At 51.8% G+C, this 14,218-nt stretch overlaps 6 protein-coding genes across 6 annotated transcripts; 2 read left to right on the forward strand and 4 right to left on the reverse strand.

The window, feature by feature from the left end:
- Positions 1–1,435: 1,435 nt before the first annotated feature.
- Positions 1,436–3,445, forward strand: M409DRAFT_49093 (uncharacterized protein; the record flags this gene model as incomplete). The annotated part of the gene is made up of 6 exons (XM_033811137.1): positions 1,436–1,600; positions 1,657–1,686; positions 1,736–2,146; positions 2,200–2,612; positions 2,664–2,987; positions 3,040–3,445. The coding sequence occupies 6 exons, from the start codon at positions 1,436–1,438 to the stop codon at positions 3,443–3,445; spliced, it is 1,749 nt and encodes a 582-aa protein (XP_033675123.1).
- A 436-nt stretch (positions 3,446–3,881) lies between these two features.
- On the reverse strand, positions 3,882–5,468 carry M409DRAFT_16498 (uncharacterized protein; the record flags this gene model as incomplete). Its single annotated transcript, XM_033803647.1, has 1 exon — positions 3,882–5,468. One exon carries the CDS (start codon positions 5,466–5,468, stop codon positions 3,882–3,884), a length of 1,587 nt encoding a protein of 528 aa, XP_033675124.1.
- A 622-nt stretch (positions 5,469–6,090) lies between these two features.
- On the reverse strand, positions 6,091–8,475 carry M409DRAFT_16499 (uncharacterized protein; the record flags this gene model as incomplete). The annotated part of the gene is made up of 5 exons (XM_033803648.1): positions 6,091–7,127; positions 7,742–8,064; positions 8,195–8,257; positions 8,313–8,375; positions 8,429–8,475. The coding sequence occupies 5 exons, from the start codon at positions 8,473–8,475 to the stop codon at positions 6,091–6,093; spliced, it is 1,533 nt and encodes a 510-aa protein (XP_033675125.1).
- Positions 8,476–9,506: 1,031 nt separating this feature from the next.
- M409DRAFT_49096 (uncharacterized protein) lies at positions 9,507–11,843 on the forward strand (the record flags this gene model as incomplete). Its single annotated transcript, XM_033811138.1, has 5 exons — positions 9,507–9,597; positions 9,921–10,141; positions 10,295–10,358; positions 10,408–11,545; positions 11,684–11,843. 5 exons carry the CDS (start codon positions 9,507–9,509, stop codon positions 11,841–11,843), a joined length of 1,674 nt encoding a protein of 557 aa, XP_033675126.1.
- Positions 11,844–12,101: 258 nt separating this feature from the next.
- M409DRAFT_49097 (uncharacterized protein) lies at positions 12,102–12,682 on the reverse strand (the record flags this gene model as incomplete). The annotated part of the gene is made up of 3 exons (XM_033811139.1): positions 12,102–12,362; positions 12,411–12,510; positions 12,564–12,682. The coding sequence occupies 3 exons, from the start codon at positions 12,680–12,682 to the stop codon at positions 12,102–12,104; spliced, it is 480 nt and encodes a 159-aa protein (XP_033675127.1).
- Positions 12,683–13,060: 378 nt separating this feature from the next.
- M409DRAFT_49098 (uncharacterized protein) lies at positions 13,061–14,170 on the reverse strand (the record flags this gene model as incomplete). Its single annotated transcript, XM_033811140.1, has 1 exon — positions 13,061–14,170. One exon carries the CDS (start codon positions 14,168–14,170, stop codon positions 13,061–13,063), a length of 1,110 nt encoding a protein of 369 aa, XP_033675128.1.
- Positions 14,171–14,218: the final 48 nt, after the last annotated feature.

Raw genomic sequence — 14,218 nt, forward strand, 5'->3', positions numbered from 1 at the left:
CTAAGTGTTCTGTGTAGTAAGGCTCCCCCGACGTCTCTACGAGGTTCTTCCATCCCGTCGGCTACTAGCAACGCGCATACTCTCCGCCCAGCGATCCGTAATGGTCAATTCGCGACAGCCTTTCAGCAGACGGATAAGTGGCTCTTCATCAGCTGCGGTGAAATCTACACTTGCCGGCGATTATATTTTTTCTAACTGTGCATAGACTTTAGCGTTAAGGAAGCAGCTTGATCCGAGGCAACATACACGTGAAAGCCACGAGCATGCTCATAGGAGGATACCAATATAGCAGTGCTTATAATCCTAGAATATCGGTCCTAGTTCTCCGGTGTGAGGATGGAGGGCGGCATCCCTAAAAGCTACTTCGAGCTAATTATACCTCTTCTTTCCTAATTAGACCTACGAAGCCTCAGATGGATTGGAGCGGCGTTGGGAGAAGTCAGCTAAAGGTCTGCCGATTAGTATTTAGCTAGGTTGAGAAAGATGCAGAACCAAACGTGCCCAGCACGTTGCAAAGTAGCGAGTGGGATGTGCATTCTCGTATTCGCGATATGACCGAATGATCTTCGTCGTGAGGATTTAGATGCGTAGCAAAGTCGTCATGGTAGAACGTGATGCTGCCGTGGCGGCCGGGTCGTACAGCATTGTGCGAAACGGCAACTCACTTGTAGGAAGACCATTTACCTCGTCGCGCCCAGCATCACCTTCTTCGTTGCTATGGTGCTCTAATACACGTGGATACACCTTCATCCAAGCAATGGAAAGGGGTACATCTCCGCTGTTCTAAACATCATATAGCAACAGCGATGACCCGTGGAGGATTTCCCACCTCACGCGCACCATTCAACTTCTGTATTTCGTACATCCGTTCGTCTCTAAGCACGCAGCGCAAATTGGGGTCGACCACCCTCCGCTATCTGTGGCATGTTGCAAAGTCAGGACCGTGCAATGGCGTCGCATTTGGCCGGTCCCATGTTGCGTGTATGGACAAGGAAAACCATTATTAATCGGAGCCACAGCCTCATCTACCAACATCGATGGCTTGAACGCGTGGACTTTTAACCCCATTCAGCTCGGAGACCCTTGAAATATCACTATCTTGCAGGAGGCTCCGTCGAACCGGCGATCTGCGGTTAATTAGTTGCAAACACTTTCGTGGCCTAGGAACACGTACTTGTGTGCCTTGAATTGTTTGGTCGAGGGTACACCTTGATTTCCCCACCTCCTCCTTTATCTCCGCGCCCCACATGCATTGCGTCGCAGATTGTGGGACTGTGGGGTTGCTTCAGGCTACGGGTTCTCATGGTACTGTATATCTGCCCCAAGTTTCAATGTGGAGAGTTGCTGACGCTGCCTTCTTTGTCTGAGAATTTAGGCTTGCCGCAGCTACGCTAATTACATTATTCACAAGTTCCCTGGGATGGTGTGTATTGCAATGTTCACAAAAGATATCGACCATTCTAGAAAGGATGATGTTGTGCTCGAGAATGAGAAAGCGGATGACGGGAACTTGGTCTACAGCGACGCAGAGACAGAGCCAGACCTCCATCTCCGAACCTACGTGGCTGTCGCCTCCATGTTTCTCTTGAACTATGTGCAGGTCAGCATTCAGCTCGCACGCTGCTTTGCATCGCACGCTAATTGAACTACAAGTAGATAATAGCCTTGACGGGGACGCCTGTGGTCGTGAGTACTCTACGCCGAATCTGCTGCCCTTGCTCATAGTCTGCTATAGCTCTCCAGCATCGCAGCTGCGGTCAACGGAACGAAAACCGAGACGTGGATTCCCAACTCCCTGTCGTTGGTTCAAGCAGTTTTTTGCCCGGTCATTGCTTCGGCATCAGACGTGTTCCAAGCTCGGAAGGTCATCCTCGTCGTCACTTGCCTGACATCGTTCGTGGGTTCCGCCATTGCTCCCGGGTCGCATAGTCTTGCTCGGATTGTGTCAGCGCAGACACTGATAGGGTTCGGGTTCGCAGCAGTCCCTTTGGCGTACTCTGTCCCGTCTGAAATCTTGCCCAGGAAATGGAGAGCGATGACCCAGGCATTGCTCAATGTGGCCGCTAGTCTAGCTGCTGTGTCTGCGCCTTTGATCATTGGAGGCCTAACTAGTGCTTATCCTCAAAACGGATGGCGGTACTTTTATGTATGGGGTGTCACTTGGGTAGATTATGTAATGCAAGCTGACTACATCCATAGTGGATCCAAGCCGGCATATGGGGTCTCACGGCGATCGGCATATTCTTCGGATACACGCCCCCTTCTCGTCATACCAGACTGGATCACATGTCGTTACTTCAAAAGATCGGGCAGCTTGACCTCATAGGAGCCTTCCTATTGGCTGCTGGCCTCAGTTTGATTCTGTTCGCTGTAACCTCGGGAGGTGAATTATATCCCTGGAGAAGCGCACGCATCGTCGCGACATTGGTCGTCGGTCTCGTCGTTTTTGCAGGCTTCTTCGTCTACGAGTGGAGAGGAACAGCGACAGGTATCCTTCATCATGACCTTTTCAAAGGTGGAAAGAACAGAGGAAGGACTTTTGTCTTGTGTGTTTTTCTCATCATGATGGAAGGCTGCCTTTTGTTCTCCTACATCATCTTCTACCCGGTCTTGTATGTGGAGTGATCCTGTTGCTCTTGCTTTAGACACTGAAGACTTCACAGAACTGTTGATCTCTACGAGACGGACTCCTTCCTCCTGGCCAGTCGAATTGTACCTTTCTGGATTGCATGCGGGATCTGCACGTCAATCTATGGATACACCGCCGTTCGACTAAGCTCTATTCGACCAGGCCTTGCTATTGGATTTTTGATCTTCACGGCTGGCATTGTCGGTCTTGCCACACTTGAGCCAAATGATTCCACCAGCGCCATTGTATTTGTCGCTCTTGCCGGAATCGGATTTGCAGCGCCACTGATTCTGATCATCACCGGTGTCCAACTCTCCACTCCCCATAGTCTAATAGCCACGGCGACGGCTGTCACGACGTGAGCGGCATTGACAAATGAGGGAAAACAAATGCTGATAGGTGTGGTACAGATCGGCTCGAGCGATTGCAGCAACGACCTTCACCGCGATATTCTCTGCTGCATTGGGCGATCGATTAAGGGTCTATATTCCTCAATATGTCGGAGATGCGGTCGGAAGGGCTGGTCTGCCTTCTACGTCGATTCCTGCTTTCATTGCGGCCTTCACGGAGAATGACCAAAATGCTCTGCGCATTGTCAAAGGAGTCACACCCTCGATTATCCAGGCCGCCACAATGGCGTTGAAACAGGCAGACGCAGATGGACTGCGCGTCGTCTATATTATTGCCGCATCATTCGGTGCTGTTGCTTGTCTCGCCTGCTTCTTCCTCGGCGACCTGAGCATGGAGATGGATTACCGTGTTGATGCGCCTGTGGAGGAGCTTCAAGCGAAGCGTCATGAAAGGTCGAAAGCTTGAATATGTAGAGTGTCGTTAGTCAGTCCTATATATTGACATGCCAAGATTGTCCTCGAAGAGTTAAGCCTTTGGCTCCATCTACCTGACAGAACCCTGTCGTTGTACGTGCAAAGTGCGAGGTTCATGTTGGACAGACCGAACAGGCGCTGCAGCTTCCGGGCTCAAACCCATCTAATTCACGGTCGAACCCTGACTGCCGGGGAATAAAGATGCTGACATGTCCACTCAACCTCATTCTTATTCTCCAACTACAATTGGTCTTAGACATCTCTGATCTACGACTAAGTGAGAAAGTCAAACACTCGGATACTGCAAAAGCAAGTCGAGGAGACACTGCCCCCGTTGGATAGACTACGGACTGAAACCGCAAACACAGTTGGTCATGCTTGCTCGCACACAGATCTTTGCCAACTCGAATGCAAGAAGAACGCTATTCTCACTCATTAGCAAGCCCCAAGCCAAACTCCTGGCCCCTTGCAGAAATGGTCCGATTTTTCCGCAACGAAGTCTGCCAAGCTCGCTGTCCGGCGGACCATTGATTGTCGAGTTGCTTCAGTGACAACAGTCCCGTCTCCGGCACGAGAAAGAAGACAATGACCAGAGCTGCTGCAGAAATGCCGAAAAAGAAGTATGTGATATTGACTCCCATGTTTCCGTATCTGGGGTTGAGCATATACGGCAAGTAGAAATTGTTGGCAAATTGGAAGATGAATGACACACCCATGACGAAGGCCTGGCCGTAAGTCCGTAGTCGAACGGAGTGGAGCTCAGAAGCTAAGAGCCATGCCGTCGAAGTCACGAAGGCGGCAGCGATCGCGGACCAGAGGCAGAGGAGCGTGATTAGTACAATCAAACCTGTCGTGTTTTGGGATCCAAGACAGGTATTGACGATCCCAGCGATGAGCATCAACGAGCCAAGCATCGCATAGCCAGCCAGCTGTGCACGCCGCCGACCGAGACCTTCAGCGATGAAAGGCCCAGCGCAAGCCCCAGGAAAGCTGCAAGCTTCGATGATGCAATTAAGCACGAACGGATTCTGGGAGACTTTGAGCTGGCCAAAGAAGAGCGCAACGTATGTATGGACGAAAAAGGTGCCACAGATGATGCTGGCAATGAGCACCAAAGCGGCCGTGAGCATCCTTGGAAAGTAATGTCGCCGGAAAATCTCGGTCCATGTCGTCGAGCTCGCCATGTCGAGGTAGCTTTCGATATTCTGCTTGACACTTGCCACAATGGCCTCGGCTTTACCTCGCGTCATGTGGCCTTTGTACATGCTCAAGAATGCCTCCACGGCGGCCTCGTCGCGCCCATGAAGGACTAACCAACGTGGGGATTCTGGATATAGCATGATAAACGTCCCATATACTGCCGCGACAGGTATCTCGCAAATGATGGGAATCTTCCAAGCCCAGTTGCTCTTCAGCGACGACGATCCCAGACAAATGACCCCGATACAGTTGGAACCCAACGACAAGCCGATATTGAATAGAGCGATCATGGCTCCACGTCTCCGCGGTGGCATGAATTCGATGCCGTACGGAAGTGTCGACGCATAAAGCAACCCCAGCCCGACGCCTGTAATGCACTTGCACGCAACATAAGCGACGTAGTTACCCGCCGTGCCCATCGATCCTGCAGCACCAACGGCCTGGATCAGACAACCGAGTTGAATACACGTTCGACGGCCAAGCCACGACCCGAGGAGTCCAGAAAGGGCAGCGCCAAGTCCAATGAAGAGGGATGAGATGTTTGTGAGACTCTGTTGTAGGGCCGTAATGCTGCAGACCAGACTGCTTTCGCCATGCTCTTGGATGCATGTGCCAAATGAGGATCGGAACGTACTCATTTGTAGCACCGTGCCAGAGTAGGTGAGGTCGAAATTCAACAGCCAACCGCCGAGGGCGATGAAGAGGGCAAAGAAGACGACCAACGGGGTGGTCGGGAGGCTTTCGTCTACGGGCTGCGAGCTGTAGTCATCCTGCTCCTTCTTCTCCACGTGCACAGCGTCGTTTTTGCGGTTCATGTCGCTGACCGATGTTTAAATTCAAGATTTTTTTCAAATGTCGACGCACAACGTGCTGCACAGATGTACTCCAGAGAGTTGCAGAGCTGGGCTTGAGTCTGAAAACTAAGTGTCGACCAGAGATGTGCGCCTGTGGGAAAGCCGACTTGGAGACGTGGAACCGTGGAACCGTGGAACCGTGGAGCCGTGCAGCCGTGCAGCCGTAGAGCCGTGGGACGTGAGCTCACCCGGCCGCGGGCCCCATTAGGCTGTGGAAGCAAATTTGACACCCCGATCCTCATACAGCAGATGATATGTCGAGCTGGGGACGTCATGCAGGGCGAACGTGGAGTAATCGTCCAGGCCTTTGTTCTAGTCACATTTCCGCACAGCATGTCTCATAGCTTCATGGCCAATAGTCAAGGTAGAGTTATTACAATATGCCAGAGCCATGTCGCGTCAAAGAATATCTAGCTCGAATTGAGAAGCCACATGATCTGTTGGAGAGTCGTGATTTAGAGAAAGCCATTATCATTCTCATTGTCCCTGGCCATGTTATTGCGTCAGGTAAAAGCCCGAATACCAACTTTTCCGACTGACCCCATGTTGCACCTTCTCTTCCAAGCTCGCATGCCACGCCCTTTTAATACGGAGCTGAAATAGCAGCCATAGCCTTGCCACGATAGACCATTCTCTCCTGAGGCGACCAATCCTCCTGTTGTTCAAGTCTAGACAGCTGCACACTCGCATTCACAACCGTGCTCACCCTCTCAAAGCGTCGTTTCATGAAACCCCCAAAAGCCTCTTCCAGGCTGCTCGAATCCCGAATGCATTGAGCCAGCACAACCGAGTCTTCGAGGGCCATGCCCCCGCCCTGACCCATGTGCGAGGTGGTCGCGTGCGCCGCATCACCAATTAAGATGCCGCGGTGTCGGAACCAGGGGTCCGGGAGCAAGATCCAGTAGTAGTTGCGTGCGATCAGCTCGACGTGTTGGTCAAATCTGCTCCGGAGCTCTTTCAGCGCAGGAGCGGAGAACGAGTCGAGCAGTTTCGTGAAGCGCAGCCGCACCTCGTCGGCGCTGAGATGTTTGGCCTCGGGAGCATGGAGCACAGATGCAATGTACACCAGGTTCTCGGGGAGCCAGTAGAAGCTCAGTCGGCCTTGAGAGCTGGTGTACCAAGACTCTGGGTCCACCTGTGCGCCTGGCGCCATCCAGCGAATGCTCAGCTGACCCGAGTAAGTCAGCGGAGGGTGGTCTGGGAACAGAAGCTCGCGGACGGCAGAGTGCAGCCCGTCGGCGCCGATCACGATGTCTGCTTCAAGAACTTCACCGTGTGTAGTTGTTACTGTCACACCGTCTGAACGATTGTCAATGGCAGTATACGTCGTCAAAGGACGTATTTGTACGCCGAGCTCCGAGGCTGTCTCAGTCATGATCCGGATCCACGTCGGGCGGTAGATACACACAGTCTCTTTCGAGTTTGGGCCGTAAGGGTCGCTGCGGGCTTTTGAGATGATGTCCCCGTCTGTGTCGCGCAGGTCCAGGGCACTGTAGCTTCTGTCGATGTGCCTCCCTGCTTGAAAGAGTTTTTCATACAGACCGAGTTCTTCGGCTGCATTGGCTGCTTGTCCACTGACCCCGATCGAGGCGCCTTCGGCTGGGTTGCCGCGCTCGAGCACTACGCATGAGACTCCGACTCGTGATAGGGCGATAGAACAGGATAAACCTGCAATGCCGCCGCCTATGATGATGGCATTTGAGGCGCAAGGCATGCTTCTGTAGACGACTATTTCAAAAGACAACAACGAGCGTTCGCCAGCTAGACGGTGGTGTAACAAGAATTTATAGGCAGCAAGACCTTGGTCCGTCTTAGCAGAACATTTTTGAGCCTGACGACGTTTGCGTCGGCCTCAGATAAGCAAAGCCGAGAAAATTAGTGTGGTCATTGGACGATCGGGTTGAATAAGCCCCGGCAGGAAGGGTGGGACAACAAGCAAGCGGGACAGCATCAAGAAAGTACCTACACCAACGCCTGGCGAAAACCCGTCCACACATTTGATAACGCTATGTAGCTGGACTGGCAGTGTCGTTCCTTTCGGCAGCTCTCGGTTGAAGAGAAAGGATGACTCGATTGAACGCCTCATTGCTCTCTTTGAAGCCAACGAAAACTCCACCTTAACCCCAGCACCGTTTTGACACATTGAAACATCTGTTGAGGATCAGCTCAAACATCGCTCACATTGCACACGGGACGAGTATGCGGAGACGACACAAGGTTGATTGTGGACTTACTCATCTCGACTTCAAGTGGACGCTCGCAGCCTGGCTCTTGGTTGATGGATACAGTGGGAACGTTTGAGTGCTGCAAGGTCCAAGTCTGCATCGCCAGGAACACATAGCGACGATGAGGAGCATTCAGGACAGCCCACTGATCCTCCGTGACTCGGCCAGAAAGTTCCTCCGAGCAGAAAGAGAACCAGTGTGCCAGGGCTTGAGAAATGTCGTGAGTGGAAGCCTCGGAGACGTGGAGGTCTGATAGATTGTCGGCGAAGTGGGAGATGGAGAGGAAGCTCAGAGTCTTGAAGAGACCATCGCTGAGCTTGTAGACAACATTGCTATCCGGGGTCTCCGGGATAGAGATGAACTCCTCGATGTGCTCAACGTTGGTAGCTTCCGCGACATCCACCACATTGGAACAGGTCAGCCATGCCAAGAGCACAATGGTGAAGCAACAGCTTCACTCACATCTTTATCGTGACTTCATTCGCCTTCTTGAGAAGCAGAACTTCGGCCTTCACGTCGGCCACGCTGAGTCGATCAGTAAGTGGTGACAATCTTATGGATTGGAGAGACTCACGCTTACCCGATCTCCTTGATTGAGGGGTCCTTTTTGAAGATGAAGAGGTCGTTCTTGATATCCGATACACTGAGACAATTAGCTTGATGCTTCGACGAGAAGAGATCCAGGTCAGGACTTACATCTGCAAGATGTCTCGGAGTATGGAAGGGCTGTTCGTGTTGAGCATTTGGTGCTCGGTAGTTTGACCGTGTAGATGGGTGGACTCTGATCGTCTGAGCCCGCGAGTGAGACCTCACGGCTAGAGGGCCTCGAAGAAGTGATGTTGATGTCGTCGAGCATGTCTGGTAGAGGGATGGTAGCCATGATCGATGTCGTTTGAGGGGTAGTGCTGGTGAGGAGGAAGATGCGAAGAAGGAAGCAAGTGCAAGTGCAAGAGACTGATAGTTGCGAGTGGGTTGTGAGATGAAGGTGCGTCTGAAGGGAGTGGGATGAGATGTCAAAGTGAAGGAAAGATCTGTTCTGCTCTGCTGGCGCACGAGGGGATTTAAGGCCAACAGACTTGATCCAGAGAAGACAGGCTGCTCTGCGACTGATGCTACGCCAAACGATGACACAGGGTGTATTCTGTAATCACGGCTGGAAACATTAACGTGGACAGGTCGAACGTCCGATTTATTTCTTTGAGCGAACATAGTCGCTCGGGCGAGACATTCATTTGGTGAAGATGTTATGCCGGAAGCGAGCTTGCCACGGAAAGACGCCATGTAGTGAGCGACAGCCATGCGTTGTGGCCAGACAGAAATCGGACAGTTCGGTAGCCGCCATGGCATGCCCAATGGTGACTTCAGTACTACCAGGAATGGGCTTTAGCTTGCATGGTCGGTGTTCGTCAGCTACCGTCAGGGGAACCTGCAGGCCGTCGCTCATATGGCTGGGCCCAATCTGCTTTGCGCTGCCTGTTGCTTGATCTTGCGTGCCGTTCAATCTAGAGTTTCGGCATTCCCACAGCATGCCTCTCTGTTTCATGCAATCAGCGCTGAGGCGTTGCGCGACGATTCTTTGTAGTGGTTGCCTGAGCATATTCACTGGGCCCAAACTCATTTGTGGTGTGGAAAACGGATTGGACACTAGCGCATGTTTTGTCATCCATGCATGCATGCTCACAAACGGGTGGCCCTGGGAGTTAATGCACAGCACTGCGCGTTTGCGTGCGTCGTTTGGATCTGTCGGAACCGGTGTCAGTAACATTGAGAATACATGGAGATGCCAGGTATAAACGACAGCACCGCCCCCGATAACACGCGAGTCACGGGCCATTGCCTTGCGGTCTTGGAAGAGCGAGCGGACGGTAAGTAGTGGAAGGGAACTCACTCGTCATTGGCTTGATTGGCTCGTCTTTTCGAGGCGACAATAATCCATGGCCGGGTATATATCCGATATATCCGTGCTTCGAAGGATAAGTCGGCCGTCTGGCGGGCGTTGCGTCTTCCACAGCATTTTCAGTGTTTCGCCACAGCATTCCTGAGGATTGATGTCTAGTCACAGCGTCACAAACATGTTGTTGCCGTGCGAGGAGATGTAGTAGAAACCTGGTAACATTTTCTTGAACTCTCGTGAGGCTTCGTTTTGAGGTTGTCAGTCATGTAGAAGATCGTGCTGAATGTTATCTAGAGTATTGCCCTGGTGGCGACTTGAGCCAATTCGAAAGTGGTGGCGGAGAGCGGCTTAGCACTCGAGAGTGTGCGCTGGTCTTGCATCAGGTTGCGCAAGCGCTACTTTATCTCCATCATGATATAGGCAAGTACCAAAACAAGCTGGAGGTGGCGCGTGCTCCGTTTGCGACATCAGGAGAGTGGCACCCAGTCCTGCATCGCGACATCAACCTGCGAACAGTAAGTCATATTCATCGGATATTGTACGAGCAATGAGTTGAAGGCGTCGCAGTCTTCGTGTTTACCCGACGGAAAGGAGAGATCCATGTCAAACTGTGACACCGGTGAGTGGGCACCATTGAGTGCCTTCGCATATGCTGATTTGTCCGCCAGGAACAACATAGGCTCATGTCACCACGGCGAACTACCATAAAAAGCGACATCTGGGCTCTTGGGGGTGAGTAACGCACACTTACCCATATACCACTGCTAAACACTTATCACAGAAACGTTCCAGAGACTCTGCGATCTTGGTCCCATCGAGGACGCTGGTAAAGTCTCAACAAAGACATCGTTGGAAGTGTGCCTCGCCCACCTTGTGCGCAAGTGTCTGAACTCGCACGATGAACTGCGGCCCAGCAGTGCGCTCATTGTGGAAGAGCTAGACGCACATCTGTATTCGATTGCACCAGAGTCAGATGGGATGCTCTCAAGCGTCATCACCTCCATTCTGACAGAGGATGCCAAGACGAAATCCAGAGTCAATGCCTCAAAGCTGGAAGCCGACCTGTTGCTGTGCGCTCGGTTACTCGAGAGCGGACTGGAGCCAGTTGGGTTGGCTTTACAAGCGGGACTCCAGGCTGGTCAAGATAGTATCATAACAGAGACTGGAATACGTGGCAGACTGCGTGTTGAAGCGCTTTTGAGGAAGCACGCCCCTGAAGCCGTACATGCTTTCGAAGTTAGCCCAGGAGACATTTCGTTTCGACCCGTGGCTCGTAACCCTACCCTACAAATCCCCGAGAAGCTCGAGCGATTGGAGAGAAAGCAAGACGGCACTGTCGTACAGACAAAGGAGCCGAAAGCCACCGGGACGAGTGAGAAAATGAAAACCCTTGGTAAAAGATTCACGCTGAGGTTGGGTGCCAGGAGCGACGTACTTGTGAGCAAAAGGAACGAAGCCACACCAAGTGGTGGATCGGCTGTCTCGCTCCCCATCATAAGAAGGGTGGGCTCGATGGAATCTCTTGAGACGAATGTGGAGGCCATACCTCAACTCTATCCGCCACCTCCAGTTGCTCAGCCTGACCCACCGAAATTGACAAAGCAGGAACCTCCCCCTGAAGAAAAGAAAGAGTCAGCGGAGGCTGAAGACCGGAGCGAGCAGCTTCTTTCGATCAAAGACTACTATTCACAAGACAACATCAAGCGCGACGATCTCGGTTCAGTGCTCTGGCCATACCACCCCCGTGCTCAAGACGAGTTCGAGCTCAACCGCGGAGATATGATCAAAGCCCTTAGTATATGGGACGATGGCTGGGGGATTGGCATAAGGGTGGACCTCAGAGCACGAGATTGGAAACCGAGCTGGGAAAGCCCGAGGTCTTTGATGAATCAGCAGTCAAGGCATTTCCACTTGTCTGCGTATGTCTGCCGCAGCATTGGCAAAGAACTGTGGAATCAACGGTGGATTCAGGAGAGCAGGCCTCTTAAATGATCTGGAGAAGCCTTCTGGTGGATAAGACGAGTTGAGGCACTGTACTACTGTTTATGGCAAATCAGGGTTTCCCGTCGAGCCCAGAGAGGTGGCACTGTGAACCTCCTCCAGCATAAGCCAATGCAGCTTCGCGACCTCTTTTTCCTGCCTCTGTTCGGCACGTGCTTCTCTCTTCTCAGCGAGTCTCGAGTGGTGACCGCGACCGGCTTCGTGTTGCCTCCGTGATGATCTGCCACGTCGATGGACATGGACTTCTTCTCGTTCTTGTTTTGTTGCTGTCGAGCTTGCTGAAGTGGGTACGTCGAATGTTAAAGGTGCGATGTAGCTTGATAATGCTAAAGCCTGCCGTTCAGCCAGACTGGTTCCTTCAGCAGTGTATTGGTGATTTTGCGGACTGTATGTGACATGTAACTTTGAATGAAGCTCATCTGTCGAGATGATTGATGCCTATCACCTCATTAGTCGACAATCTGAACTACACATTCAATGGTGTCCAAAGCCCACCGTAAGACCTTTTGGTCGGAAGTAGGCTCTATTGGCTTCTTCCAGAAAATGCTCCCCTCTACTCTTCGTAATGTACTTCTGTCCGACCTTCGAGCCTGCTTTCATACCCATCTTGAGTAGATGGCCACCTGGTATCTGTAGCAAAGGAGCAAAGGCCGAAGCTATCTGGACGTTCTGCAAAGTTGGGTCGGCGGCTGATGCCTGGTTCAAGTCGCCGATGAATTGTAAGAAGTCTCCCATCTAATAGAAAAATCAGCAAATGAAGTTTTGGTCCGAATAGTGTCTTACAGAAATGCCATGCTCCATCAAGCATCCACTATAGCAGCGTGCGAAAGGCATACCAGGGCCCGCTGAGACTTGAGGTACTGCAACGGGTGGGTGATTTGGCCTATTTTAAATTAGTCCAGCCTCCCCTTGTCGAGATATGAGAGGGAAGCTAACGCTGGAATGGACTGCATCATGCTCTCGACGTCTGTATAGAATGTCTCAGTACGGTGAGCTGGGTTGTAGTGCTGTATTTCTTCGGGACTTTGGAGGAAAAACATTCGCGACTTGATCATGCTTCTCTGCAGAAGCCAGATTGCTGGTGCTATATATGTAACGATCATTCTCAATGGCTAGTGGTTGAAACCATTCACTCAAAAGACGCTAGTTCCCAAAACGGACAGACGGAGCGCCGCTAAGCCTCATCGGCAAGTGTTGCGCTGATGCGCTCAACGAGGAGAGATTTCAAGATTTACGGGCTGTGGTCTCCTTCTTTTGATGACCTCCGCTTTCTACTAAGTGTTGAAACAGCAAGCATTTGGAAAGTCGCCAAAGCCTTTGGACGAGCACACCAGTCAGCCCCACAACTCAAGGTAACCCGTTCCACCTGACAGCATACCCACATAGTTACAGGGTAGAATTTGCATTGGAGTATACCTCTATGCTATATCAGATCAATTGTCATCATCAGCAACACGAATCACGACTTTCCCCATAAACCTCTGCTCCCTCAAATATCCAAACGCCTCCTTCGCTTCCTCAAAGCCGAAAACCCTCTCATCCACAATCGGCCGATTCCCATGCCTCTCCATAAACTTACACACGGCGACAAACTGCTCCCGGGACCCAATATCAATGCCCCTAACAATGGCTACCTGCCCGAAAATCTTCCCAAAAAGATCCGGATTGCTTTGGCCGTCTGGATTGCCTAGGAAGCCGACCACGGAGATGACGCCTTCTTCCTTGACGGCGGCGAAGGACTGAGTGATGGTTTCCTCGCCGCCGACGTCGATCACGTGAGCGATGCCTTCATCGCCGGTGAGAGTCTTTGCGGTTGCGCCCCAAGAAGCGTCGGTTTTGTAGTTGATGATGTGGTGCACGCCGAGAGTTTTCACTTTCTCGCCTTTGAAGTCGGAGGAGGTTGTTTGGATGACTTTGGCGCCTGCTGCTAGTGCCAGTTGTGCTGCGAATAGACTTACACCTCCAGTGCCTTGTGCTAGGACCCAATCTCCTGGAGATACCTTGCGTCCTTCGAGGCCGAAGAGGGCATTCCATGCCGTCAGAGCTGCGCAAGGCAGAGTCGAAGCTTCGATAAGGCTCATCGATTGAGGTACCTGGACAAGCCCTGTTTCGGTGTACACTGCGTACTGCCGAAGTGGTCCACCAACGTTGCTTCCGAGGAACGACTTCTTCATGGCGATCTTGAAGAGTCCTTTTTGATGATGTTGAGTGAAGAGCGTGCAGACCTTATCTCCGACACGATGAAGTGTGACTTGATCGCCAACTGCAACGACGATACCTGCACCATCCGAGGTAGGTACATAGCTGCTTCGAGCTGGACTTGGGAATTTTTCCAGCGGAATGGCAATGTCGCGGTAGTTGAGGGAGACGGCCAGGACTTTGATCAGACACTCATTTGGTTGTAGTGGAGGTATTGCAACGTCTTTCTGCAGTTTCAGGCTGTCGAATGTCGATGTGTTCAAAGTTGCTCGATGAGGCTGGGGCTGTTTTGTCTTTGCATTGCCACACTCAATGATCCATTGAGCGGTAGTAGGAGGTATCATCTTTGTTTAGGGTGTCTGTACAGGGTGATATGGTGGTGTTGGATGAGA

This window comes from Zasmidium cellare, assembly GCF_010093935.1.
Source record: "Zasmidium cellare ATCC 36951 unplaced genomic scaffold M409scaffold_1, whole genome shotgun sequence".
Lineage (NCBI taxonomy): Eukaryota > Fungi > Ascomycota > Dothideomycetes > Mycosphaerellales > Mycosphaerellaceae > Zasmidium > Zasmidium cellare.